Here is a 26,327-nt window from a genome sequence, read left to right on the forward strand (position 1 = left end):
TGTACAGCACGGTACCTACAGAAAATAAAATGCAAAAACAAAAAAATGTACAGCAAAATTTTAAGTTTGGTCTGGCTGATTTTTATTCACTTAAATTGAGGATCCTGACTTTCAGAACCAAGCATGTTTTGGGGGGTTTTTGGGGGGGGGTTTCAAGCTTAAGTTCCCGGTTGCCCAAAAGTGAGGAAATTATATAACCGTTGACATAAATTTTAATTTATTGTGTTAACTTTTAAATGTAGATAGGGAAACAAAAAAAAAGTCATTTTGACACAAAACCTGAAAGTTTTGAGTTTTATCTGATATTGATAGGAATCAAACCTTTTATTTTGTTCATATTTGTTCATCTGTTGGTTCTTTTATCAGTATTATTTCTTAACACAATGTAGGGTCCATACAACCATATTTGATGATGATGGTTGTTGGTTCAGCCACTCTGGTCCTCCTGTCCCTCTTTGGCTTCAGAGCTTCTCTCTCTCAGAAATCCTCCAAGATGTGATAACAGAGATGCTTCTCTGTGCTTCACCAGCATTTTCTCTACCTCCTGGTAGGACACAAGTCAGCATGGAAGAGGCAACTGGTTAGACTTATAAGTCATTAAATCCACATTTAGACTGCAAATAAGCAGATTATCAGATCTGAGCCACATACTCAGATCTATGCTGTTTCCCAATTTCCCATACAGAGAATTTCCCTCCCATACAGAGAAGGAATTTCCAGTTCTTACATCTTCAGACAGTAGTCCTCTGCCTGGTTTATGAAGCCTGTGAAGCAGTGAGACAACATGGGGCTCTGACAGCGCCTCCTTTAGGTCACCCTGCTCCTGCAACCCAACACACAAACTTGGTTCCAGTCCAGAACGGATGCTCAGTCTGGCCTGAAAGAGCTCTTGCAAACAGTCCTGTAGAGTCTGGCAGGAAGTGAACAAAAATAAAAAAGAATTACAACTTCAACCTTCAGTTATACATCAATTAAAATACAGATGTTATTTAGATTTCTTTAAATTTTATAGATTTTCATTCACCTTGAAGAAAAGTCTCTGGAATGCTGGACTAAAGTCGGCGCTCATGTCTTTGGTTTTAATGTGTGAGAGACAGTGAAGGAGCATGAGAGAGAAACCACCGACACACTGCAGCCTCTGACGGCGGACAAAGAGTGTCTCCTCTGCTTCCTGTGCACATGCAAAATACTCATGAATCACTTAATCATCTTGCAGATGGAATAAAACACAACATGCATGACCCGTTACTAAAATAATTTCAGCAGACTGCATTTTGTTACATTTAAAATATGGAGTTGATGAATTACATTAACTGTTTTATGACAGTTAGAAAACTTTAAGGTCTGCAGCCCTTGTTTGTCTGAGACTGGAGCAGTTTGAACGTTGAGCCTGATTCTGGAACTAACCACAGACCACACAACCTGGGTCAATGAAAGTCACAGTTCCACCACAGGTTTTATTTACAAGAAATCTGCTTTGGTTTGGCCTTATTACTTCAGCTCTCTGTTCCCGTAAATTATATATATATATATATATATATATATATATATATATATATATATATATATATATATATATATATATATATATATTTAAATATATAAACTGACAAAAGTTGAGCAAGTGCTGTTTTATTCCAGTTTTGTGAAATATTAGAAATAAGGTTATTTTTCTTAAAACAATTTTGGTGAGATGAGTTTGCTGGCAATCCAGCACAGTAACACCATGTGGTCACTGAATCGTCACAGATTGTGTAAACTTCACTCTGAACATTAACCCTTTAACGGTCACCCCAAATACTGTCACATGCAGGTCAATAGGTCAGTTGGGGCGCCGGCAGTTAAAGGGTTAAGCAGCATAGATTGCGACCCTCCTCCTCTCTTTCTACAGACTTTGGGACCTTGATTTCTAATTTAAATGCAAATTCAACTTTCATCTGAAAAGAGGACTTGGAACCACTGAGCAACAGTCTTGTTCTATTTCTCCTTTTGTCTAAATATTTTTTGATGCGGTGTCTCCAGCCTTTCGCTTGACAATCATATCCTGGCTAATGGCGATCTTTTTCCAACCTCAATTTTTTCTTTCACTTAACTTTCTATGACAATCACTCCTGCTGCATTCTACAGCATTCTGTGAACAGGAAGCTTCTTTAGCATCGACCTTCTATGGGTTACTCTCCTCATGGAGGTTGCTGCTGCTGACTGTTTTCTTTTTGTGTCTGTCAAATGAGCTGTCTTCCTCTTGATGGATTAGCCTACTCACCCAGACTAAGAGATCATTTAATCACAAGTGTCAAACTCCAGTGCTCAAGGGCCGCTGTCCTGCAGAATGAAATAGCTTAATGACCTCCTTCTTGCTTAGATAAGTTCTCCAGATCCTTGCTAATGACCTAATTACTCTATTTAGGTGTGGTGCAGAAGAGGCACATCTAAAAGTTGCAGGACACCGGCCCTTGAGGACGAGAGTTTGAGACCCTTTAGAGGCTCAGAAAACGTGTCCATGTTTTAGTGAATTGGATGATTAGAGTGATACTCTGAGTGTCCAATCATGAGGAGCTGCATTTTGCGATTTCATTATCGCTAAGCCATAATAATTATAATAAAGACTTGACATACTTCACTCAATGTGTAGTAACTCAGGGTAATGAGTTTTACTTCCTGAAATTTAACTTTTTAATTTTTGGCGACTAACTGATTTTTCATTTTTTGAGACTAATTGATTTTTATTGCAAGTGAAGAGGCCGAGTGTTTCCTCAGAAGAATAAGAAGTTCAGTTCTTAACATGGGGCTACAGTAAAAAGATCCAAAACTACTGGACGTAATTCTGGATTGTTTTACTTTTTTCAGTTGTCACCTGCGTAAATATGTTGCACACAGCTAGGAGAGATTGCTCTCAAGATCAAGACGGCTGTGTGGAAATCGAAAGTCTTTGAGGCGCAGTCTGAGGTTGAAAGAGAAAGTTTTGTTTTGGAGACATTTCAAGTATAGACGCTGTAGCTACGTGACCTATTGGGGTGGAATTTTGTTGAAGGCTGAAGAAGAAGGTGTTGGTATAAAGGAGACCCAGCTTTGATAACTTTGCAATAAATAAAGCGCACAGTGAATTCTATTAAAACCATCTATTTTTCCAAACCATGGGACAATTTTTAGTAAATTGTGTAGTTTAAGACATATTTTTAAAACTAGAGTGATGATGCTGGTCCAGTCAGGAAGCAGCAAAACTATTACACCCCTATAAGTAACTTGAAAATAAACCTTGGCATATATACAGTCATAAGGCAGTACTTTACCTGATAAAAGAAAGAGTTCCTGAAGGCGTTGTTTACATAGTTGTTCTTTGGCAGGCTCACAGCTATTTGAAGTGAAACAGCTGGAGTCTGTAACATAGGAAGAAAAACTCTTAGGCATTTTCATTTATCTGAGGTTTTATGGAGACCAACAAGGTAAAACTGCCTATCACTAGTTGCACTTTGAAAGGATATAGACAAAAATTATTAATAGAATATTCTATGATTTTCTCACAGCCTGAACCTTTAAAAATAAAGCTAAATATCAACAATTGTGTTTCAATGCTTATTAATTCACGATTCCTGTCAAAATTAAACCTGAGCACCAACCAGTTTTAGATTATGCAGTGTGTCAATCAGGAATAATCCATGCTGGTAGACCAGGAACTCTCTGGGGTTTAGGACTGAAAGGTCCAATGGGATCAGCTCTCCTTCGCATTCCCACTGGGCATCCAAGACATCCACAAAACCGTTTCCTCTGTCTAGATAAAGTATGAGATTAATCAAAATGATATTATATAAATTGTATTCTTTTTTCCCCTCCTTGCTGTAGTGGACACCACCTAAAACAGAAGGTATTTACACATTTGACCAAACATCTCCAGTGTTCATGGATGAAAATTTCTGAACTCACTACTACGTTCTTGTCCAAGTAAACCAGCCTTCCCAGCCCAGGCCTTCAGCCGCAGTTCCAAATCCCTTAAAAACCGGAAGAGAGGAGAGACCTCTACCAGCCTCTTCCACTGCTCCTCTGAGGGGCACAAATAATTTAATGAGATGTCTATTCCATAAATGCATCCTTTGTTTTGATGTACTGTTAGTAAATGTACTGTTTTGGACTAAAATGTTGTCTTAATGAGACTTATGTTATAAGGAATACCTGGAGACGTAGTGACGGCTGTATGTGTAGACTGAGCAGGGTCCTTTGTCTGCTGACTCTCTGTAAAGAAACCAAGACTATCATGTGGATAGTTCCTCGGTTTAGGTAGATGTGCATGACAGAAAAAACACAAACGGCAAAATCTGAGCGCAGATAAATTTAGTAACCCTGAAGCTGTGACAGACGACTCTTTAGATCACATTTATGCTCGAACTGAGGTGAGGACAGTATTTGGAAAATATTATTTGAAAGCCAGAGATGAGACCCAAGCAAGAAGCTTTTGAGCTTGTGTCACTTAAAACGGTCGAGGGCTTTTCCAAGGCCTTAATCAGAAATATTGTAAAATGGTAAGGAGTAACTCACAACACCCCAGCATTTATTTACACTTGAAAGTGCTACAATATAAAGTCAGGTGCACCTAATGAGAAATTCATTACTTTAAAGGAGTTTTGCTCTTTTTAGACACCAGACATTTAATTTGAAGTGATCCTAACTGTTGAAGTGAGAGTGACCACTGAGTGGAAGCATTAAAAGAGCTTTAATAGGCCTTTAGAAAGGAAAATCTAGTGGCATCTGAGTCTTGTAAAGGGCTTAGAAATGTCTCAAGATTATTTCAAACGGGCCATTCAAATGTTTTGAATGACCTCCACTTGTAGACTATGTTACAGACACCTGATATGTCCAGGCCTGGCCATTCAAGGAAGCTCACCCTTAAGACAGGCTGCTTTAAGTAACTTATTTACCATAAGCAGTGAAGTGTTATGTTCTGAGAAATGAAAATCATTTTTGTCACATTTTACATGAATTTTGATTTAGATTAGCTTGATGCTGTTAAAACCTGTCACTTTTGGAGTTTGTTTCCATCCCTTTGGGCTCTGTGTTTCTGTGTTGGTTTGCAATTCTGGTTAATTTAGTCTTTGCTCATGCTCTGTCGCTGATTGTGGTCTGTTCTGTGTTTCCTGGTTCACTCAGAATCGTTACACAGCGCCTCGGCCCCCCGTCCTCCCTCAGTTGTCAATAAACTCACATTAACCTTCAACCAAGAGAAAGGCACAAATAAACAATGCACTAAACAATGATTTTAGTTCATTGTTTAGTGCATTGTTTATTTGATAAAAAAAATACCATTAAAGATTAAAGAAAGAAAGGTTGCGTGTTGCTTCTAACCAATTCTGAATTCTGAGTTTTTTGTATGCTACCGCTATCTGGAACAGACTGAACACCAGCTAACCACATTTTGCTTCACCACATCTTGTACAAACCACGTATACCTACCATATACAGAAAGAACTACCTACAGAGTGCACAACATTTTCCATGGGGAGGTTAGATGAGGGCAGTTGTTATTTCTCACCCTGCGAGTGAACACCAGACGACGCAGTGTGTCGCTGTGAGCAGGTCTGGAGAATGCCGTCCTGGGTTTCAGCAACATTTACTGGTTCTCTCAGAGACTTGGTCGAGTTCCCTTTTGACACATAAGGGAGACATTTACTCTGCTTTAAACTAGGGAGGAATCAATTTAAGGGATTCGTGAGACATGAATGTTGAATTGAGGGTGTTTGGTGCCTATCTCCAACTAACAAAGAGCATACCTTTCACCACTGGAACAGAAGTTGTCCACACTCTGGAAGGGATCTCCAACCAAAACTCCTGCTTTCTTGACAAACCTGAGACATGCCAGAAAACAGACTTTCACAGTAAACAACCTGTAAACCTTTTCTTTGTCCTCAGTAATTCCACAAGTAAAGACCAGCACTGGTGTTTGGATGTGAGCTATGTGATGATGCAGTTGGTTGATGCTTCTCTACCAGAGTTTTGCTGGTTGCACATGTTGGAGAACAGGTCTGTTGAAGGTTTTTCTTCCAGGATCACATTCAATCTTTCAAGCAGAGGAACAACCCTCTGTTGGAGCAGAGCCATCATGGTGATGTTTGGCTTATATTCACTACATTGGACCAGGCCATAGTCTTTGAACCAAAACTGTCCACAAAGTACAGCCTAAACAGCCACACAGAAAATGGGAACATTACAAGAGTTAACATTTGAAGTTGCACCTCAGTGATGATTAATTGCATCTACACAGATGCAATTAATCTATCTCTGTATGTAATGTGTTACATACAATATTTAGCTTTTTTAAGACATATACCCAGTTGTAAATAAGATGTCCTGTAACTCTTATAAGCACTTTTGTGTTTTCACCTGGGCTGTGTTGGCACGCAGCCGAGAAACATGTCTGACAAGAAGGAGCGACGTGAGAGCAGAATCCACCGCTGTCTGTGTGGAACAACACTGCTCCCTTAATTCTCTGTGCCTGAGCTCTCTGTCCTGAAAACCCAGTGATTTTATACTGTTACTATCTTATGGACAAAAGTGTTATTGTTGAAAACCAACCTAGACTTGCTGAAGCATTTTTTCAAATGACTATTTCAGGCCAAAAAAAAAAAGCCCCCGCTGTGATGTCAGAAATAAGCCTAGAAACAATTGTTCTTACCATCGCATGGAGGTTTGCAGACCAGTCTTCTGCCTGGGACGTCCATTTCTCATTGTCTTGTTGCAGGTGATCCATGCACACATCCAGCTTATCAAGGCCAGACATAAGGGCTGAGTGCCAACCACACTGCTGGTCCCATTCCTCTTCATCGCCTACAATCAGCCATGAATATTCATGCCTTATTGTGCTGCAATACAAATAAAACACTGCAAAGTGGCATTATGCTTAATCCGGCATCTTGGAAGTGATGTTACCGCATGTAAGGATAGGTAAGACATGTGGAGGCAGGACCAGAGCCAAGAATGAGCGCTGAGCTGCTCTTCTCTGGACCTCAGTTTGTGCAGTATCCTGCAGCTCGACAGCTGCCTCCTTCAGCTGCTTCCCTGACCACTGGACCTACAGGAATATATACAGACTATTCATTCAAGCTCGAATACAGCATACAGACACACACACACACACGCACGCACATACACACATCCTCTTGTAAACCTCAAAGAGCAAAGATGCAGTTAGTCATTTCTGCATTCACTTTCAACATCTAGAATCTTGAATACAGTTCTAAAAAGATTATTTTATCTGTTTTTATTTCTACACATTCAAAAGCTTGAAAAGTCTTGAATTGTTTCCTCTATGAACGCACTAAGCTCTTCTGTAAAAACAGCATGAAAACTCCCCCTGCTGACCTGATGAGAATTTGCATCTGTGACACTGGAGAGATGTTGGCATAAAGCTGAGTCCAGATCGATGAGGATGTCTTCCTCACGCTGCCTCTGCTGCTGCCAGTAAGAGTTCCTCACACACATTTCTCTCTGCAGCGCCTCCACCTGACACAGAACAGAAAAACAAAAGATAACTGAGCACGACCCAGCTCAGCTATCTGCCTTATTCCTACATGAAATATCATCCACGTATCTTCATTTACTACATTATAACTTTTGATTTAGGGATTTTTGCACCTACTTGCACGCCATCAGTTTGCTCTGTCATCATCAGCCAGAATGAAGATGTCATAGGCACAATGTTTTTGCTGAGCACATCCAGCCGCGCTCCAACCACTGGGGCCAACAGCCCAGTCACTGGATCCACAGCCTGAGCTCCATAACGGATCGCCACCAAGCCTGTCAGGTGCAAGCACATGCTTGATTGACTGATATAAATATCTTGCATTATTCCAAAATGAATAAAATGAAGAATTGCAGGTTCTTGTTATTATCAACGTGCCTTTTCCTTTTGGGTCCTCCATGGTTCCTGCCAGAGGAATTGCATTCCCAGAGACAGGATCCCTCTGGCATCCAAGCACAGGAACACTTAGACCAGATCCCATAGGGTCAAGATACTCCATCCCCAAGAGAGCTGGCAGACGCATGTCTGAAGCTGGCAGAGGCATTTCGCCTGATTCAGACCACAAAGATGAGTAAATTAAATTAACTTAATTAACAATAAAGATCATGTAAAATCAGGTAAAATAAGGCAGAACAAGATTCTGACTAAAAAGATAGACTAGCCTACCAGTACAATCAGACATTGTTGTTTTCTTAGCCTCAGATGCTTGCTAACGGCCTTATATAACTTTACATTAACCTTAAAAAGCAGATCTAGCACAAAATAAGTAAAGATGTTTTGTATTCTACATGGTATTTCTAGTCATTTCTCCATTAAAATAAAAAATAATAGTGTAAAGGTTAAATTTAGGCTTATATGAGACAAACTGGTCACATGCTTAGTTCTGTAAAGGGTAGCTGTCTGTGATATGTAAAGGTCACGTGAAAAGACTTTGGGTTAGGAAATGTGTGTTCCTCTTAGGCTTCTGACTCTCTTAAATGTCAGACTTCAAAAAATAAAGACCCTTTTGTCTGCACATGTGTGTTCACTGCTCATTGGCCGGCTCTGTCTCACTTTCAAAACAAATATGGTGGATAAGTTGAGTGTTCCACTTTCACTGAGACAGGTCCAGAAAATTTTTCAAGCTTTTCAAAGGCCAAAGTGGCAGCCTCAGTTCTATCACACTGTCCCAGATGGGTGTTTTTCCACAAGGATTCTTTACCCAGTGTCCCACCATCCTGCTGCAGATGCAGAGTCCAGTCCAGCAGCATCTCAAACCTGGTCCACAGCTGCAGCCCACAGTGAAGACTCCTTTCCCAGGCCTGCTCAAGCTCCTTGCTCGCAGCGAGAAGATCATCCAGTCGACCGCTTATGTTCTCGTTGCCTGGATGGCTCTGCATATTTTGTAGAGTCGGGTCTGAACCCCAGTCATCAGTTAGCGGTTTCAGGAGGTCCAGTGTTTTAAGCATCTCAGCCAGAACCTGAACCAAATAAACATCTCTGTCACTCAGGTAATTTATTACGAACAAACATTGCAAATGCACAGTTTTAGCGTCGCTGGTTTACTCTCAAAGTCTCTGCTTATGTTATTTATTTATCACATGTCTCATAAAACATAGCTCACCAGGAAATGAGAAGGGAAACTAAACACTTTCCTCACAGCTAGAGGTGTATCGTGACAAGTATTGAACATCAAGTCATATTTTTACTGGAGTTGGAGTTAATCAAGTACCTTGCTGTCTAATAATGTTTGATATCCTCCTCCATGAGGCACCAGCTGTCCGGCCCTGATGGTGACTCCTCCTACTCTCACCATCTGCCCACTCAGAGGTTCAGTGAAGACCTCACCGAGTAGAGCTCCACCTACTGGTTGTACATCTCCTACAGGACAAGCAGAGTAAGTCCAAATGACAAAAGATCTGTAATTTAAGCATTAATAGACATCTAGCAACACTCACCTGTTACCAGATCTAAATGGACCCCAACAGTGAGCACAATATTCCCTGTCCTGGAGTCCAGCATGGGATAGCCAATTTGTATTGGCTGAAGCAGGCGCGAGAGTGGGCAGGTATGCAGCCTTCCCAGGGGGTAAACTAATCCAGTCTGTGGGTGGATAGTTACTGCCAGGGTGGGTACGGGAACGCCTGTGTCTGGATCTGCCACGGGCATGCCCAATTTTAACCTATGACCTGGTTTTAGGCCTTTGAGACGAATGCAAGGCAGGGGCAGCTCGGAGGGGCAGGAGGTGGGAAAAGGAAGAAATGGAAGGAGAGGACTGTCCAACTTTCTGATATCACCTGATGCAATGAAAAGCACACAAGATTTTTTTTCACATTACAATCAAGTAAGACAGTTTATTCAGCTGGTGAACTGAAAGGAAAATGGGAAATGGTTTCAAATTGTTTAATGAGTAAAAGTCAGAAAAATGTTACATACCTCTGTATTTACTCCCAGCAGTCAAAACGTTTTAGAACCACAGTTAAGTATTTTACAATCAGCCTCTATCTGTTTTGCCCATTTTTACCCCTTGTTCTTTGCAATAAAGCTTGAGCTTATGCACACTGGATAACGGGAGCATATGTGATTATAATTTTCAAGTAATGCCTTGATTTAATGACTGACTTAACGTCTTCTTACCACTGTTCCTATAGTAATGTCACTTCAGTTTATTGCATTTATATAGAGCTAATACACAAATATTATTTCAAGGCACTATTACATACAAACAAACCTATTGTATACACAGAAGTATAACATGAACAAATTAAAGGTCAATGACATACATTCCAATTCAGTCCTAGCTCACAATACTGTCACATCCAGATTATTGTGCCAACTGGTAAAAACTAACTCATTAGATAGTACTGAGTAAGTGACCTTGCAGCAATCCCTGCTACTGTACAAGCATGTGGCGATAGTGGGCAGCCGACGGCATCAAGTTGTGAAATCCCTCGTAATCTGTTTGTAGGGAGCAAGTTGTTTTACCAAAACTTTTCCACTAATCTTATCCCTGACCTGTCTGCTATGTTCCTTGATCTTTCTGCAGTCTGCTCTCTATCTCTAAAAACCTCTAAACATTCATAGAACAGCAGTATTTATATTGTAGATATTCACTCAAATGGACTCTATTAATTATTCAATTTCACATTCATTAATTCAACAATTATATGAAAGTATTAACATTAATGGAAATGTCCAGCCATCCCACCACTGAAGAAGATAGTTTTGAGTCCCAGTGTGTCATGATTTGACACTCAGGGAGTGTCAAATCCACCTTCTATGGTGAGGCAGACGCAGCGGACCCAGGTTGAAATGAAGAAAATTATGATTTTAATGATGAAGTCAGAGATACAAAGTCCAGGCAGCACAGAATAAGCTGAAGGCTAATAGTTCACAACTGGTAGAGAAAAAGACAATGACAGCAAACAAGACAGCTTGACAAGGCTAGACAAGGACCCAACAAAGAACAGGGAACACAGGTGGGTTTAAATACACAGGGAGACTATCAGGGAAAACAAGGAACAAGTGTAACTACTCAAGGAGTGGATGGGACAACACAGAGACTCCACAGAACACAGAAATCTAAATGAACACACAGAGAAACTCAAATCCTCACACAAAGATGAATATATGTTGGTGTGCAATGTGTGTATCAACCTCCCAAAAAAAAGCATAAGAACTTCTGAAGATGCTGGCTGAAGGTGGTAAGAGAGAGTCATTATCGCCAGTAAAATGGGCCGTGTACTTAGATGGGCTAAAATTGCTAAAAAAAGAGCCAATTACTTCAAATTACTTAGAAAAAAGCCAGACTCCAGTTTACAAAGGCACTGAAGGACAAAACACCTATTTGTTAGAGACATGTCCTGGGCTTTAATGAAATTGAAATTGAAGTATTTGATCATGACCATCACAGAGAAAGCCTGAGAAAGCCATCCCAGCTGTGAAGTATGGGGGCTGCTGCAAAAGAGACAAGTGCACTTCACAAAATAGATATCATCATGGGAAAAGGACATTTCATGTATATATTGAAGCAACGTTTCAAATCTTGGGTAGAAATGGGTTTTCCTAATAGTCAATGTGTTAAAAAGTGGTTTAAGAACAACAAAGTCAATGTTCTGGAGTTGTCTTCAAAAACGCAGATCTCAGTCTCATAGAAAATGTGTGGGCAGGGCTGAAAATGTTGAGAAGTATCCAGCAAACCATTGGGTGAAGCTTGTGGAAGAACACCCAGAAGATTTGACCCAAGTGATACGGTTTAAAAGGCAATTCTACCAAATGTTGAACCATCCACACTGTATTTTAACTTCAAAATCTAAAAAAAAGTTACTTAGCTATTTATCAACATAGTTATTTACATATTTAGTAAGCTAAAATCATTGAGGCAATTCTTTTCTGACCCAAAACGGGAAAATTTAGTCTGATTTATTGTCAGGCAATGGAAAGAAACGTCACTGGTTACTTCACTACATGCCATATATTTTAAATTATTTCATCGTTCTGCATTTGTATGTAATTGTTTCATTATAAAACACCTCAATGTAAAGGATTTATGTTTACCTTTGGGATGCATAATTTTTATTGCAGTTGAGTTTATTTTTATTACCAGCAGTAGATCCTTCCTCTTGGCAACTGAAAGACTTTACAGCCATATCTGCTCCAAACAAACTCATTAAGCCCTTACAACTCTGCTGTAACTGACACATCCCTGTCTGCTCAAGTTGTAAATAGTCTGTTATTTTATATGTGCATATTTGTCGATGCACATTTTGTCAATTTTTCTTTTCTAAAGACTAATCTACTCAGCTGCACATTACTTTCAGTTTGAGTATGCAATTTCTTTGAATACCTGTATAATGTCAATTTTATTGTAAATGTTTCCAAACCTTACCATCCATTATTCTTATTTTTGTGATATTTTACCTTTGTGTGAGCATGCATGTCCCATTTACCTTAACTTGCTGCTGTGACACCTGAATTACCTCTATATCTCTATTCTATTTAGTATTCTCTGTCTTAAACATGGCGTTTTATTCCATCACTGTATGTGTGGTAGGACAGAATCGACAGTGTTACCTGTACAGAGGTCCGTAGTAAACACTAATGTAGAACTGACAGGATCATAGGCCACGTTGCCAACGATGGGTAAAACTCTGCCAGTCTGTGGGTGAATGAAGTAATCAGGTGGCACTGCCATGGTGTGGCCGCTGCTCAGCAACATGTGGCTTTGAGAGTTTGGCTTTATGAGTCCGGTGACTGGATCACAATGAACTGCAGCAGGGACACGCAGAGACCCGTCAGGACCTGAGAAGAGGCAGAGGTTGGAGATTTTTTAAATCTTTATCTAAAAATCCTGATAATACCGCCAATTAACAAATCTAACTTGTAAAAAGTATTTTAGAATTAAAAAAGGGATTTATTCAAATCATTTTCCTTCTTGATAGAGGCTATATGTTTTTGTAACTTTTTATTCATTTTTTTTAAAGTTTTGTTTTCTTTGTTGCAGCACAAGTTTTTAGCAGTAGATGGTGCTGTTTCTCCAACATTCAAGAAGTCCTTCATGGTATCGTAGTACTTACACAGAAACTACTGAAGATTGTTTTCTTCTTTTTCAGGGCTCATTGACTCACCAAAGATGTCGTCTTTGGTCAGGACGGTTCCCGTGTCGGGACAGAGCAGCTTGGCCCCGGTACCTTCACCCAACAGCCCCCACGCTCCCTGACGGTGGCACTCTGCTGCCACCAGCTCCCCCATTTCATCCACAAGGCACGTCAGCTTTTGAGTCAGACTTAACATTGGTGGAAAATATATTTAAAAATTCATAATATTTATTTCAGATCTCTCTGACCCATTTGACTCTTTACAATAATACGTGACAAATCTTTTACATTTGCCGGTGAAGCTCACAAGAGGCCTGATTGTTGTTGGAAATCTTGGACAGCAGTCTGGTGCTCTCTCTGCATCGAGTCGTGAATACACTGTAGACCCGCTGCTTGGCCTGCTGATCTTGTCTCAAAACCTAGAAGGAACCAGTTGCATCTATTTCAGTTATCTTCTAGGGTAGGTTGATCATTTTTCCAAGATTTACAGTGTTTGGCATTTCTTTGCTGTCTGTTAAACTGTCAGAGGATGTATTATTAAATACACCTTGTTCTTGATTATTTCAGTTTAATTACCTTGGCAGAGAAGCACCACAAAATTCAAGGAACAAGCATGTTTAGTTAGAATTATCAATCTGACAAACCTTTATTTTTGATTTTACTTTGCCATAAAAATTTATTCATACTTCTTGATGTTCAGTTTGCCGTTCCACAGCTAAAATCTTCAAGATATTTTTGGAGATTTTATGTGATGGGGGAAAAACCAGTGGTAAAGGGTGAATCTTTTAACAATCAAAAACCTGAAACAAATGGAGTCCAATTTAGTCTGACTCCTCGCTGCCCCCTCCCCCCAAAAAAATGTATAAATTTATAACAAATCACTTTTGCAGTTGGTCAAAAACCATGCCGGGTCCAATCAAACAGGTGAAAGATGGCGTTCTGGTCAGATGACCCTACTATACGTGTTGTGAAAAATTAAATATGGAATCCAAACACAAAGCCAGAGTTACAATGGACTGTTTTAGATACACACATTGTGTGGATGGCCCAGTCAACATCCAGATCGAAATACATCTGAGAACCTACAGCAAGATTTAACATGGATATTTACAGATTGGTCTCCATCCAAACTGAGATCAAAAGACCAATTTTAGTGTAGTCTAAATGTGCCAAAGTCAGAGGCTTTAACCTAAAATACTAAAGTAGTAGCAAATGTTGCAGCTGAGAGGTGCTGCAGCAAACACGGTACACTAATTATATTTCTTCACAATTACAAACCCACTAAAACATATTGAAATTTATAATTCTAACTTAAGAAAGTGTGGAAAAGACCAGAATGTAAGAGCACTGCATAATGAGACTTGTATAGTACCTCAAGCTGATTGTCAAGCAAAGTTCGCAGCTGTGAGGCCAAAGCCCTCCGTCGCCCCAATTCTTTCTCCATCTCTTTTCTCATCCTCTCGTAACCTTCCCCCTCCCTCTCCTCGGCAATCATGCCTGGGTGGAGTAGTTGTAGTTTCCCAAGGACTCCCTGATACATCTCTTTTACCTGGACAAACACAAAAACACATTAGAAACAAAATCATCATAAAACTGTTGTAATCTGAGCCTACAATCATGCAGCCTTAGCAAACATCTCCAGTCCTCAGGAGACATAAGCATTTATGCAGCATCGTCTCTTCTTACTTCTCTATCGCTACGCTTCTTCGGGGCTGTAACATTAATCTGTTCTCTAAACTGCATCCAGCCAATTAAATAGGAAGGACACAGGACAAAGAGAAGTGCACATAAGAAAACAGAGACTTTCGTAAGTGATATTTAGCCTGTTTCAATGACCCTGAATGATCTCTGAAACATGAGGAGGGACAGGAGATAGTGAAAGAGAAGATGTGCCCAATCTTTCAGGGCTTTTATAAAATCAAATTAGAGGTCAAGAAGTGAATGTAAAGATGTGCTTCATTGGAATGTTCTTTTAATTTTTTTATGAGAAGACTCCAGCCTCCGGGCTAAGCCCAAAAAAATTTATTAATTAATTAATTCCACAAGAAATTACTGAAGATTTTCTTTGTAAATGTTTTTCTCACATCAAACTCCAAGGCAAAAAAAGGCACCAACAATATCCCCTGTTACTAAAAGGAATATATTTAATACATAGATTGGCAAATTAAGTCCCAAGTGGATTTCTTGTTCCTGAACAGTTCTGCTTCACTGAAGCGACAGACTTAAGTGTGTGAAGGATGAAAGATGGAATCAGAGTCAGTTCCCTTGTTGCCAGTTTACTTGGCGAATAATCCAGACGTTTCTACCTCGGTTGTGAGCTGCCCCAGCCTGGTAGTGACAGACAGGCTTTGTTTAAGGAGGAGGCTGTAGAAAGTGTTGCTGCTGAAAGCCTCCAAATCCACCTGGTGCTCATAATCCCAAAACTCATCCAAAACATCTGGGCAGGCTGCTTTTCACAAAGACAGTACAAAACAGGGAGAAATAGGGATAAAAAATTGAATAAATGTATTTCAGATCACATCAGGAAATTATTTTTGTAGTACATAATACAAAAGCAAATATTTTCAGAAAACATATTTATATTAATTAAGGTTTTCCTGACATTGCAACCATAAAGTGTAATATAGTGTTTCAGGGTATTTCAACCTATTTTATTGAGTGGATGTGAAAAATAGAAAATCACAAAGTACTACATATTTGAAGAAATGCATGGAATTCTTAATTCCTGTATTTAGCCCCTCAGATCACAACTTTGTTGAACTACCTTTTGTCACATTTACATCCGAGAGAATTTTGGTGTAGGTCATTACCAACTTTGAACACTGGGAGATATTTATTTTTCTCCCCTTCTTTCAGAAATAGCTCAAGCTGAATCAAACCATAAATTCTTTCTTCTACTATAGCTAGCTGTAAATGTCACCCTTCTATTAACTCCAGTGTGTGATCCTAGTTCACAATTTGTCATAATCATTTGTTGATCTATTTCATTGAGTATCTGTAAGTTTGTGGCCGGTGTGTTAAATAACATGGACAAATTTAAGGTATGCAAATACTTTTACAAGGACCCTTGTAATAAGCTGTATTAAAAGTTCATGAAAAGCTGTTGTTCATGTGTGTGTGTTTTGGAACATCTACTCTGATGTAAAGTTCTGCTTGGTTATTCATAGTAATGACATCAAAAGCTGTATAATAGTAAACTGAAGAAAGGGCCCCATTGATAAGATGCTTATTTTCCTTTTTGCTGTTGGTCACCCTACACGTGCCATCAGCTTCGTGACGTCAGTCTTTTTAACAGTAACTGGTTGGGTGGGTGCAACACCCAAAGGTCAGTGTCAGTTTGCGTCAGAAGTCACTGGGGTCTTCAAAGGCCCAGTGTTTGGACAGATCGTGAGGTCGGTGCACGTTGCAGGTGCATTTGTCTAAAGTTGCCTATCACATTTGAATGTAAGTTGGGAAACAAATTATCTCTTAGGCTTCTAATGAATGAGTAAATAATCGGAGTATTCCACCTGGCTGAATGGAGTCCTTCATTAGCCTAGCTTGTTGATTCCGATGCGTCTTCCTAATTGTGAAAACTCTTGAGCCTTTTGATGCATAGTCATCCATTTGGTAGGCCAGCTGCAACGAACGATACCTCGTTGTGATTGGCTTCTTTTCCGGCCACCCATATTCCTGGAACAAAATCTGCATACACAAAAAGCACAAATGTTTTAAAGTTACTCTATAAGATTAGTGAACATCTAAAATGATTGCGTGCCTAAAGAGACGAACCAGCAATGCAACACATAAGCAGAGAACGACCACAGCTCCAAACAACAGTCCGCCGGCGACCAGCCAATCAGGTCGAAGCAACAGATGACGTCTTCTGCTGATTCCCATTTGGGTCAGATGTCGAGGAATGGTTGGGAAGAAGGGTCCAGGCTCATAACACTGGCCCCCTGCGGGCATCACTCGCACATACTGAAAGGCATTGGCATCCGTAGTTAGTGACACTTTACCATTTATAGCTTATGTCACAAATTGCATTAGCCATCTGCTAACTTTTTTCATGTGTTGTTCTTAGTATTGATCATGACATCCTTAGGCAATTCAATCCAAACATAAACGAGAGTTTAAAAATTTTGTCAAAACAGCAAAAATAATTCTTCAGCTTTTGAAATGATATGTTTTCATAATGATTTTTTTATATATATAAAATTACGATGTAACAAAGTAGATTTGATTTTTTTTTTTTATTGAAATTTACCATGCGTTTATGCTGATTGCTGCTAAGTGTGAAGACGTAAACCCCCTGGTGGCTAAACACCAGCGAAAATAAGGTAGGAGGAGTCCAGGAAAGGGTCAGCTCCTCTTCCAGCAGCCTGAGCGCACCCCAGTCAAAATCACGGTTTGTGTTGTAGAGATTGTCACTGAAAGAAGTGCAGAGATGATTAACAAAAATGTCAAAACAAATGTAGTAAAAAACTCAAACCTGGAAGAATTCACCACATGACTTACATGTCATAGAGCGGGTAATGCCGTGTGCTGACGGTGAACAGTAAAGCATCCCCCAGTTGGAGACATGTTGTCGGATTGAGGACTCCAGTTATACTCAACACACTTTGATCTGCAACATCACTCATGTCTTTGTTCGACTGTCTGAAACGAGGTTCTCTTTTTGCATCACTGATATTTTCCACGCCGATGATCTCATCTAAAACTTCATAGTCTTCGTCTGTAAATAAGTCATGCAGAACAACAATCTCAATAACGCAATAATTTAGTTTGTATTTGTAGAGAATATCCGTGTGTTCATTGTTATTTCGATTGGTGTGCAGCAGTGACAAACCGCCTGAGCTCTGTGTGCGGTCTGGAAACAGTTGCTGAATTTCCTCTGGGAGACCGCTGAGGAGGCCAAAGAGTCCTGCCTCTAGCAGATGCGACACAGGTGAAGAAGAAAAAGGAGGTCATGAGTGTGACAGGGAACCACAAAAGAAATCAGCCGCTGGATAGGAATACCCTATTGTGTATGTGTCTGTGATTGTTTGAAAGTGCGTCTCCACCTGTTGTCTGAACAATGTAGACAGGACGTGAGGGTTTGTAATGGCTGTGGCACTTCAGAGTCCCCTGGGAATCCCACCTTTCAAAAACCGTTTCCAGCACACTGCCTGAAACGCTTGACACCTGCAGCAACACAATGACAATCTTTACCATTAATAGGTCAGTGGAACAGAAGAGCTGAGGCTGCAGTTTCACATTGAAGATGACAATACATGCATGTATGCATTATCCGAACAGGCTTATTTGTCTATTGTGTTTTATTCAATAGAAATACGACATGAATATGAGTGTAACAATTGGGGAGAAAAACATTGAATACTTAAAATACAAGATAATGTTCAGTCTTTTGGTACATTTTATCAGTACGGATGTTAATCTATTGTCCACCTGACTTTCATAGCTCCATGTCAGAGCCATATCTTGATCATATCTGCACTGGAGCTTCAGATGTGTAGCTGGCTTCTGCCTGCATAGGCCTCCACATGCTCTGCCAGGAGGCTCTCTGCACACACACAGACCCAGCTCCCTGTCATAACCACGGTAGTCCTCTGGTGTTTGGCACACCTGCAGAAAAACAGCCAATGCAACTCTTGTGACATGTAGGTTTTTTAATGAATTTCTCTGAATCAACACAACTATGAAATCATTGCAGAGCAAAAGTCACAGGAAGCAGTTTATGGTTAAATATTAATTGGGTTTATTAAGCTTGGAGGCTTGTCAGGTTCATGGGGTAAAGGGCAAAGACATCCAGGTTGTACTCATTACCCTGAGTGATTGTGGGCTGTGTGCTTACTCGATGCGTTCTTTAAACAGTTGTTGCATATCTTCTGTGTGCGTTTCCTGTCTCATGTCATTTTGAACAAGATAAACCAAAGACCTTTCCCCTAGTTCTTCCTTAGTGTATGTGAAGGGCCATATCGTAAGTGCAAGCATTTACCTTATTCTTGCAGTGAAGAGACCACTGGTGCTGGTCCAAGCAGTCCCCGTATTGTGTGCGAGACTTTCCATTTCTGCAGATGATGTACAGCTGTTGCACACACATTTCTCCATCACTGCTGCCCTGGTATCCGATTGTACAGAAGCAACGGCCATCAGTTCTCTATGGAAATAAAAGGAGAAATTAAAGGTCTAAGAAATGGTATGCCGATTGATTGAAATGACGAAGACCAAGATTTAAAAGACGAAAACATAATACTTTCAACTACAGCAAGTTCCGTTATTTATCAGGTTATTCACTTATGGTTTCTGCTCTTCCATAGGAGTGCTACTGTGATGCTACTCTCAACTAAGCATTTACCCAATCTATCTGAGTACCTGATTTGACCCTTTGCCTACAAACTGCGTGCAACACATGGAGACAAAGTTTTGTCTCCATGGGGAACTTAGAAAGTTGTCAGACTGAGAACACAGCAGGAAATTCTTTCTGCTTCTCCAGTGTTGCCATAACCCACATCTTGACTGCCCCGTAGACTAGTTTCCGTCTTTCTTTCTTTTATTTACTTATTTTTGTTTCAGTTTTGTAAACTCACAGTAGTCCTGTATTTTCTCTATTGAATGCTGTTTTCAGATTGTTTATAAATATTGCTGTGGAAATTATTTTTGCACTCTTCCCCTATCATATCTCTGGCCTAAGGTTGCAAGTGTGTAAGCTTATTTATATATCATAAATATAATAATAATATAATATAATAAAGGAGGAGAAAGATTTTAAAGGATTTATAAAGGTTTTCTATCTTGTGTCAGAAAACTGACACTTAACAGAGATGTTTACAATCTCTGATCCACTTTAAGTAGACAGTAAGTCCTCAATTTCTAAGGCTTTGTGACCATATTTCTACACACAAGTGTTCTCCCACAGACAACCATGGCCAAATCTCTTTCCCTTGATCCCGATCTGATGAGAAGAGAGGTCAACACCCATGCAACTGCAGCCACATGGGGAAATTAGATCCTTCTGTAAAGTAATACTATCTGGAACTCCCTTGGCTTGAAGCTACAGATTGTTTATCGTCTAATATTTCTGAGTGACAGTCAGGAAGCTACTCCTTTCTCTGTATATGTGAGGGAAGAGCAACAAGACAAAAAAGAAACCATAAGCACACTTGGAGCGGACGCTTCTTCACTCTGTAGGAATTGCTGTGCTGATCTTTATGCCTTGTAAAAACACCTGAACAACGAACATGGGGAGAAACACCTGAAAACTCTGTCCATTTCCTGAGCAAATACAGACATCCTGGCCAGACAAAGGCTGCACAGCCATAGGACCACAGGCCAGGGGGGAGAGCAGGCCTGGTCGAGGGCAGTAGTGTTGTGGAGGACACTTTAGGCAGCTTTCTTGGGACACAGCTCCAGCATTTGGCCCATATGTACCTCGAGGACAGGGGACTGGACTGAAGCTGGCTGGAGGACAGTAGAAACCTAATATGTGCAAAAACATGTCAATCTGTCTTACTTTTTGATGCTGCAGTCATAAGAAGAAAAACAAAAAGCTTACCTGGCTGGCAATGCAGATTTTCCTTGTTTTGTTGACTGATGTTTCCCTCTTGGGCCATTGCACTCAGCAGTACTGCAAAATGCCAAACCATACGCATCTCCATGTTTGCACAGTTTTTTCAAATACTGACTTGCTGACCAACATTTCCCATGAACTCCTCTGCTTTACACACAAACTCTTGAAGTGATTCATCCACGGTCCATGTTTTGAAGAAAAAAATCTGATGTAATACTTTGCGAGTGTAGCCCATTGACAAAATTCTGCACTGCGACATTCTCCACAAATGATTATGCACCAGGCTAGTTAGTCTGCATGGCTTTCAGTGGGGAGCTGAATGATTTATAAGGCCAGTGAGGTTAGGTGACAGTGACAGTAAAAGCGACTGCTCAGAGGAAAGCAGCAGGGGGAAAGAAAGAGCACCTGCCTGTTGCTGAAGGATCACCTTACTCTATTTGTTCTTCTCAATCCTACCATGACACTGATTATTGATTTGGCGCTCTATGTGACTGAACACTGCTTTCCTTTGCTTGATGACTGTTTTACCAAAAGGACCCCTCAGATCTATTCACGACCTCAGTTGAACCTAGTTTTATTCTGTTTATTTATAGGGGCAATTCTCTTTTATTTCAAAGCATTTTCCAAAACATCATAGTGGCTGTAGTCAGAGAGCACTTTCTATTGGATAAAGCAGAAGACACTACTATGTGTGATTTGTTTGTTGATGGCAAATGTTTGCATCCAGGAAAGAGACTCTGTTTATTCTGTTCTACTTAAGTTTCAAAAGAGTTCATGTGTTCAATTCAAACTGAGCAATGTGTTTGTTGTGGCCATTTATGCTAAATGTTTGTAGTTTATAATTTCTACCAATTTAGTTTTGTTCTTTGGGTTGTTAGAATATGTTTAAGTTAATTTAGAGCCAAAATTTGTAATTAATTTTTATATTTGGAATTGTTTAGATTACGTTGCTAATTGTTAGACCCTCCCATTAATTTGTGTAATTAAGAACACACCGGGTGCTTGGTGGAGGATTGTTTGGTAAATGTCTGCTGTGGACGGGAGGTTTGGTAGAATGGTTTTTTGACCACTTTTTATACCTTCAGATCACTTTTTCGCACATTCAAACCACTTTTGTATACTTTCAAACCCCTTTTTTGTGCCTTCAAACATTAAATTGAGATTATTTTTCGTTTTGACTAAGTTACAAGATGTTTTTAGTAATAACTTTGTCTCTACTTTTACAATAAATATATCAATTCGGAAGTGCGTACAAATCCAAAAGCTACCTGTTACCACCCACGGCCTTTATTGGAAATTTTAGTTTTTTGGAACAGAAGGCCGCGACAGTGTTGGTCACCCACAACTCATTTCAGAAACTTAAGTTAGTCTGTAGATAACTCCAAAGTAAAGTAAAGATCACCGTAATCGTTGCTAATAGCCGACATGCCTGTTTTGTGAGAAATACTCTTTGAATGAGTGAACTAATTCTTCTTACATGCACTGCAATCAAAACTAGTCAAATAAATACATATTCCATCGGTTACCAATATAGACTGTTGGGTTTAATCATTGCAAACCTTCAATTAGTAGTTCCTTTGACCCTAATATCTTCATGTTTGTTCAATAATCAGTGTCAGAGGATTGCCCTTTGCTCCATAGTAAAATCACAAAATAAAATCACAAAATTGATATGAAGCTCTGTCAGCTGACTGGTCGTTTGAACACAAGAGTTAAATAACGTAATTATGTAACATTTTACTTATAAGCACTGTCATTTGCATTCAGAGTGCCACATTTGTGTGCATGTCTTTTTTATCTGACTAAATCTCGATGATAAATCCTGACTCAGCCAAAAACAAACTCGGAGGTGCAGAAAACAGTCAACAGGCCTGTTTTCATGTTCAGTAGTCAAGGTCTTAAACTCTGTTATTGTAGTGGAATAAATGTGAGACTTTGGATACCTGGAATGACCTACAAAGGGGATTTCATCATAGCCATGGACTTTGACCCCGCAGTGACGACTTGCAGCTTATCTAACTGAACTGGACTCAACCTTCACCCAGATCTCCATGTCGGCTGTGACAAAACTACGTAGAAATAAACAGGGTGAATCATCCGAGACATAAATATAATTCATCTTTTTAATGAAAGAGACAAACATGATCACCAATTCTGAACTGGTCGAGCATGTCCAAAGCTCAAAAACTCAGGCCGCTGCTCGGCTTAAAAACCATCTTCGACCTCCAAGAGCGGAAAAATAAAGAGTAACATTTGAATCTTTTCTTTGAGTTGGTTCTCTGTTTTTAGTTTTTTCTCTTATTGGCTGCTGTTCAGTGCAATCATCATAAAGTACAAATATTGGAATCCAGTATCTGCCTTACTAAAAATAGTTGTATCACCGTCTGTGATTTTAAAAGTGCTTCATCCTCACTAATGCTCACGATAATCTAAAGTGAGTTTAGCCAACAGTTCTCTGAAATTAAGTTTTATGATGATTGAGCAGTAGATAGTACCACTGTGACCTCACACAGTGTGTTTGTGAGAGTGTGTATATTGTGTTTGATAATCACTGTGACCCTCCACGTGTTGACTGTTGACATAGGCAGGGTTTGGGCAGCCTCTTTGATAACAAGGACCTTTATAAGTCAGAGCAGACAAGAAGTCAGTCCACAGACCCCTGATCCTTGGATAAAGAACCTGCTTCTCTGTTGTGCACTGATCTTCCTCTTGTTCTAAGTAAGGAATATGTGAAAAACAAGTAGTGTGGCTTCCAAAAGTGTTTCTTGTCTTTTGTTATTCTTATCAGTTTCCCTTATTTCACTTTTACAGAGAGATAAGCATGATTTGGGAATTAGTGATCATCACCGTGTCACTCTCAGCAACGTTAGGTAATTTTTTTTTTTTTTTCATATTTTCCATCTCTGCTTTTTTTGGTTATGGTTTTTGTTTTGTGTTTTGCTTACAAATTTTTTTTGTCTGCAGCTCATCCTCTGCACAGGGACTCCAGGGAGGCAGTCTGGGTTGACTCAAAGGCTAACCACGTGTTTGACAAGACAGACCTCTCTAAAGACATCCAGTAAGTTGACCGAACAGATCCAGCAGCTATTGATGAAGACATCAAGAAATAAATTTAAAAAAAATCTCCAGTGTCTTGTGAAATTATTTATACCCTTTGAACAATGGGCAGTGTGCACTTGTGATCAGTCCACTTGAGTCAATATCTTATAAAACCACCTTTTGCTGCAATTGCATGTTTTTTGGAACTTTTGACACCAGCAGGTTTATTGGTGTGAACTTTAACCAGGCCATTCTAATAATGGATATTCTTTGTTCTGTGTCCTTCCATTGAAACTCTGGGTGTATATTCAGGGTGACTGTTCTGCAGGAACAGAAAGATTTTGGATGTTGGCAAAAGAGTTCATTTTCTTTCACATATTTGGCACTTACAAATGACTTTGAAGTAAACACACATTCTCCCACATAAGCAGTAGATTTCTGCAGCTCCTCCAGTGGTACCGTGGGTATCTAGGTTGAACCACTGCAGAATTGTCTTAGCAATTTTAAAGGACGATCATGTCATCAGTGGTCAGCAGATGTGCCATTTTCTTTAGGGTGCAGAAATATGACACTTTTTTAGATTTAGAAAAATTTTAACATAAATTTGTTTTCTTTTCTCTCATCATACTGAATTAATTTGGGTAAATAAAAGATCCTAATAAAAGACATCTAAAATAAATTAAAGGGGTATGAATAACTTCTTCAGACACTGTGATATGTTTGATCCAAAGTGGAATATATATAAATAATTATGTATGGTGTAAACTATATACCAGGACGTGTATTTTTGATGGGTCAGGCAGAGTTTTATAAGCATTTTTCTTCCTCGTTTTCAAAAAAATAAGGAAGAAAACTCTTGTATATTTAATCTCAGTTAGACAAATTAGCTGACATTATTTCAAAGGATGGATTTCTTTTAGGCTTGTTCATTGATTCATTTAGTCATACATTTACATGAACTGTTTCTCTTTCTGTGCTTAGTGGGATCTACAAGAGTGTCATCCACAGCAGTGGCCTTTACACCCTTGATAGTGATGACCTGAAGCATCCCCTTGCAGAGGAAATGCAGCTCAAACTCACAGTAGAGTCAGAGCGTCTGCGCATCCGTCTGCGCCAGGAGCTGGCCGAGCTGCGGGAGAGGTTGTCTCCATCCCCAGCACAACTAATCGCCACCCTGGACAGCATGAAGGAGCGCTTGAGTCCGCTCACCCAGCAGCTACAGGACTCCTTGAGCAGCAACACCCAGGATCTGTGCAGCCAGCTCAGGCTGTATCTGCAGGGCCTGGAGAGAACGTCGGCTCAGGGGGAGGCCAGTCCTGCTTTCAACCAAGAAGCTTTCCAGTGGATTAGTCAAAACCTGGAGCTCAGCAGCAGCCGGCTATCCAGCCTTATCAGTGACTTCCAAACCTCAGCAAGTGGCGTGATTGAACACCTGAAGCAGAAAAGCGATGCTGAAGAGGACACGGTTGGCTCAGAGGTCTGGCAGGCAGTGGTCTCCAAGCTGGGGCAGGAAGTGAGTTCACTGAGGGAAGAGGCGCAGAGCCGGGTGGGAGCTTTCAGAGCGCAGCTGGCAGCTCTGCTGGAGTCTGCTCAGCCTCCTCCGACTAACGTTGCAGACAGTTTGGAGCAATTCTGCCACAACGCAGCTCTGCAAAGTCAGGCGCTGCAGGCCCGGATGGAGCGACTGTTTATTGCAGTGGAGGAGGAGGCCGGAGGCGCCTCCACCGTGTCTCAGCCTCTTTTTTCATCGATGCAGGAAGGTGCATCTTTGCGGGAGGACTTCTCAGTTAGACTATCTGCTCTGATCCAGGACATTATGCACTCTGTGCAGTAACTAAAACACGCACTTAACAAAAAATATCTAAGCATCCATCTTCTTTGTTTTGCCATTGTATCAATATGGAAAACTGGTTGTAAATACGACCAAATAGAAAATGTTCAAATGACTTTTTTTTATCAATAAGCAAAATATAGAGAAAGTATCTCCTTTTTTATAGGTTGCTGCCTTTGTAAAGTATTTTGTTGTATAAGTGTAAAAGCATGTGCTTTGTTTTATTTGCTGTTTGTCTTTTCAGTGATTCAAGAGTGCAGAACTAAAATTACTTGATTCATCTTTATTTAAGAAAGATTACCCATACTTAGATAAGCCTTTTCAACTACTATGTGCAAGAGAGTTTAAATAAAATGTTGGAAGTGGACACGATGTGTGGCAGGATGGTTTGCCACGTCAAAAGGAAAATTGCAAATTAATCCAGGGCATGTGTATTTTGCCCTACGTACTTAGACAAACATCTGAAGTGACCCGTTCTAGAATTCCTGCTTTTTGTTTGTCTCTTTGCCAGAGTTGAAAAGTGGTTGCAAATATGTCTAAATGATTGAAGACAATTAGATGATATTGCGTGTAGTGGCATGTAAAAACAGTCTGTGTGAGTTCAGAACCATGATGATACTGTTGTTTTGAGTTTTATTTATGAAAGGTTATCTATATTTAAATAAAAATCCATTAAACAATTTTGCGTGAAATTTCTAAATCAATTTCTGTCTGCCTTTCTTACTTTTTGTTGTAATCACTTCTTTCACTCCCGACAGAATGACGCTCCGGGTTATGAGCCATGTTCATATCATAAGCTTCCATAGTTTATGAGACTCAAGAGTG

General features: G+C 39.9%; 3 protein-coding genes across 3 annotated transcripts; 1 reads left to right on the forward strand and 2 right to left on the reverse strand.

The window, feature by feature from the left end:
* Positions 1-150: 150 nt before the first annotated feature.
* Positions 151-16,985, reverse strand: si:dkey-103g5.4. The gene is made up of 26 exons (XM_044120611.1): positions 16,855-16,985; positions 16,593-16,767; positions 15,390-15,529; positions 14,456-14,632; positions 13,372-13,502; positions 13,114-13,271; positions 12,560-12,787; positions 9,445-9,783; positions 9,219-9,367; positions 8,709-8,967; positions 7,886-8,056; positions 7,625-7,782; positions 7,348-7,488; positions 6,916-7,057; positions 6,662-6,813; positions 6,370-6,495; positions 5,976-6,165; positions 5,760-5,834; positions 5,522-5,632; positions 4,168-4,227; positions 3,922-4,038; positions 3,618-3,769; positions 3,291-3,377; positions 1,025-1,171; positions 728-910; positions 151-544 (listed from the first exon to the last, which is right to left on the reverse strand). Exons 1-26 carry the CDS (start codon positions 16,960-16,962, stop codon positions 428-430), a joined length of 3,993 nt encoding a protein of 1,330 aa, XP_043976546.1. The 5' UTR covers positions 16,963-16,985; the 3' UTR covers positions 151-427.
* On the forward strand, positions 13,463-26,182 carry zgc:162608 (uncharacterized protein LOC100037332 homolog). Its single transcript, XM_044120612.1, has 5 exons — positions 13,463-13,543; positions 23,217-23,350; positions 23,444-23,502; positions 23,597-23,690; positions 24,653-26,182. The coding sequence occupies exons 3-5, from the start codon at positions 23,454-23,456 to the stop codon at positions 25,503-25,505; spliced, it is 996 nt and encodes a 331-aa protein (XP_043976547.1). The 5' UTR covers positions 13,463-13,543; positions 23,217-23,350; positions 23,444-23,453; the 3' UTR covers positions 25,506-26,182.
* Positions 16,966-19,762, reverse strand: LOC122833069 (the record flags this gene model as incomplete). The annotated part of the gene is made up of 7 exons (XM_044120368.1): positions 19,061-19,762; positions 18,511-18,687; positions 18,126-18,246; positions 17,912-17,992; positions 17,581-17,797; positions 17,330-17,492; positions 16,966-17,043 (listed from the first exon to the last, which is right to left on the reverse strand). Coding segments are annotated over exons 1-7 (942 nt in total), but the record flags the coding sequence as incomplete, so codon positions are not given.
* Positions 26,183-26,327: the final 145 nt, after the last annotated feature.

This window comes from Gambusia affinis, linkage group LG06 (assembly GCF_019740435.1).
Source record: "Gambusia affinis linkage group LG06, SWU_Gaff_1.0, whole genome shotgun sequence".
NCBI classification, from domain to species: domain Eukaryota; kingdom Metazoa; phylum Chordata; class Actinopteri; order Cyprinodontiformes; family Poeciliidae; genus Gambusia; species Gambusia affinis.

Excerpts from the sequence above, each read along its gene's own strand:
- si:dkey-103g5.4 (XM_044120611.1), bottom strand. The coding sequence starts at position 16,962 with ATGGGAATCAGCAGAAGACGTCATCTGTTGCTTCGACCTGATTGGCTG. Across the intron at positions 7,783-7,885 it reads GGAGGACCCAAAAGGAAAAG|GCTTGGTGGCGATCCGTTAT; the intron begins GCACGTTGATAA and ends TGCACCTGACAG. Across the intron at positions 6,166-6,369 it reads TGCGTGCCAACACAGCCCAG|GCTGTACTTTGTGGACAGTT; the intron begins GTGAAAACACAA and ends GTGGCTGTTTAG.
- zgc:162608 (XM_044120612.1), top strand. The coding sequence starts at position 23,454 with ATGATTTGGGAATTAGTGATCATCACCGTGTCACTCTCAGCAACGTTA. Across the intron at positions 23,503-23,596 it reads GTCACTCTCAGCAACGTTAG|CTCATCCTCTGCACAGGGAC; the intron begins GTAATTTTTTTT and ends TTTTGTCTGCAG. Across the intron at positions 23,691-24,652 it reads GACCTCTCTAAAGACATCCA|TGGGATCTACAAGAGTGTCA; the intron begins GTAAGTTGACCG and ends TTCTGTGCTTAG.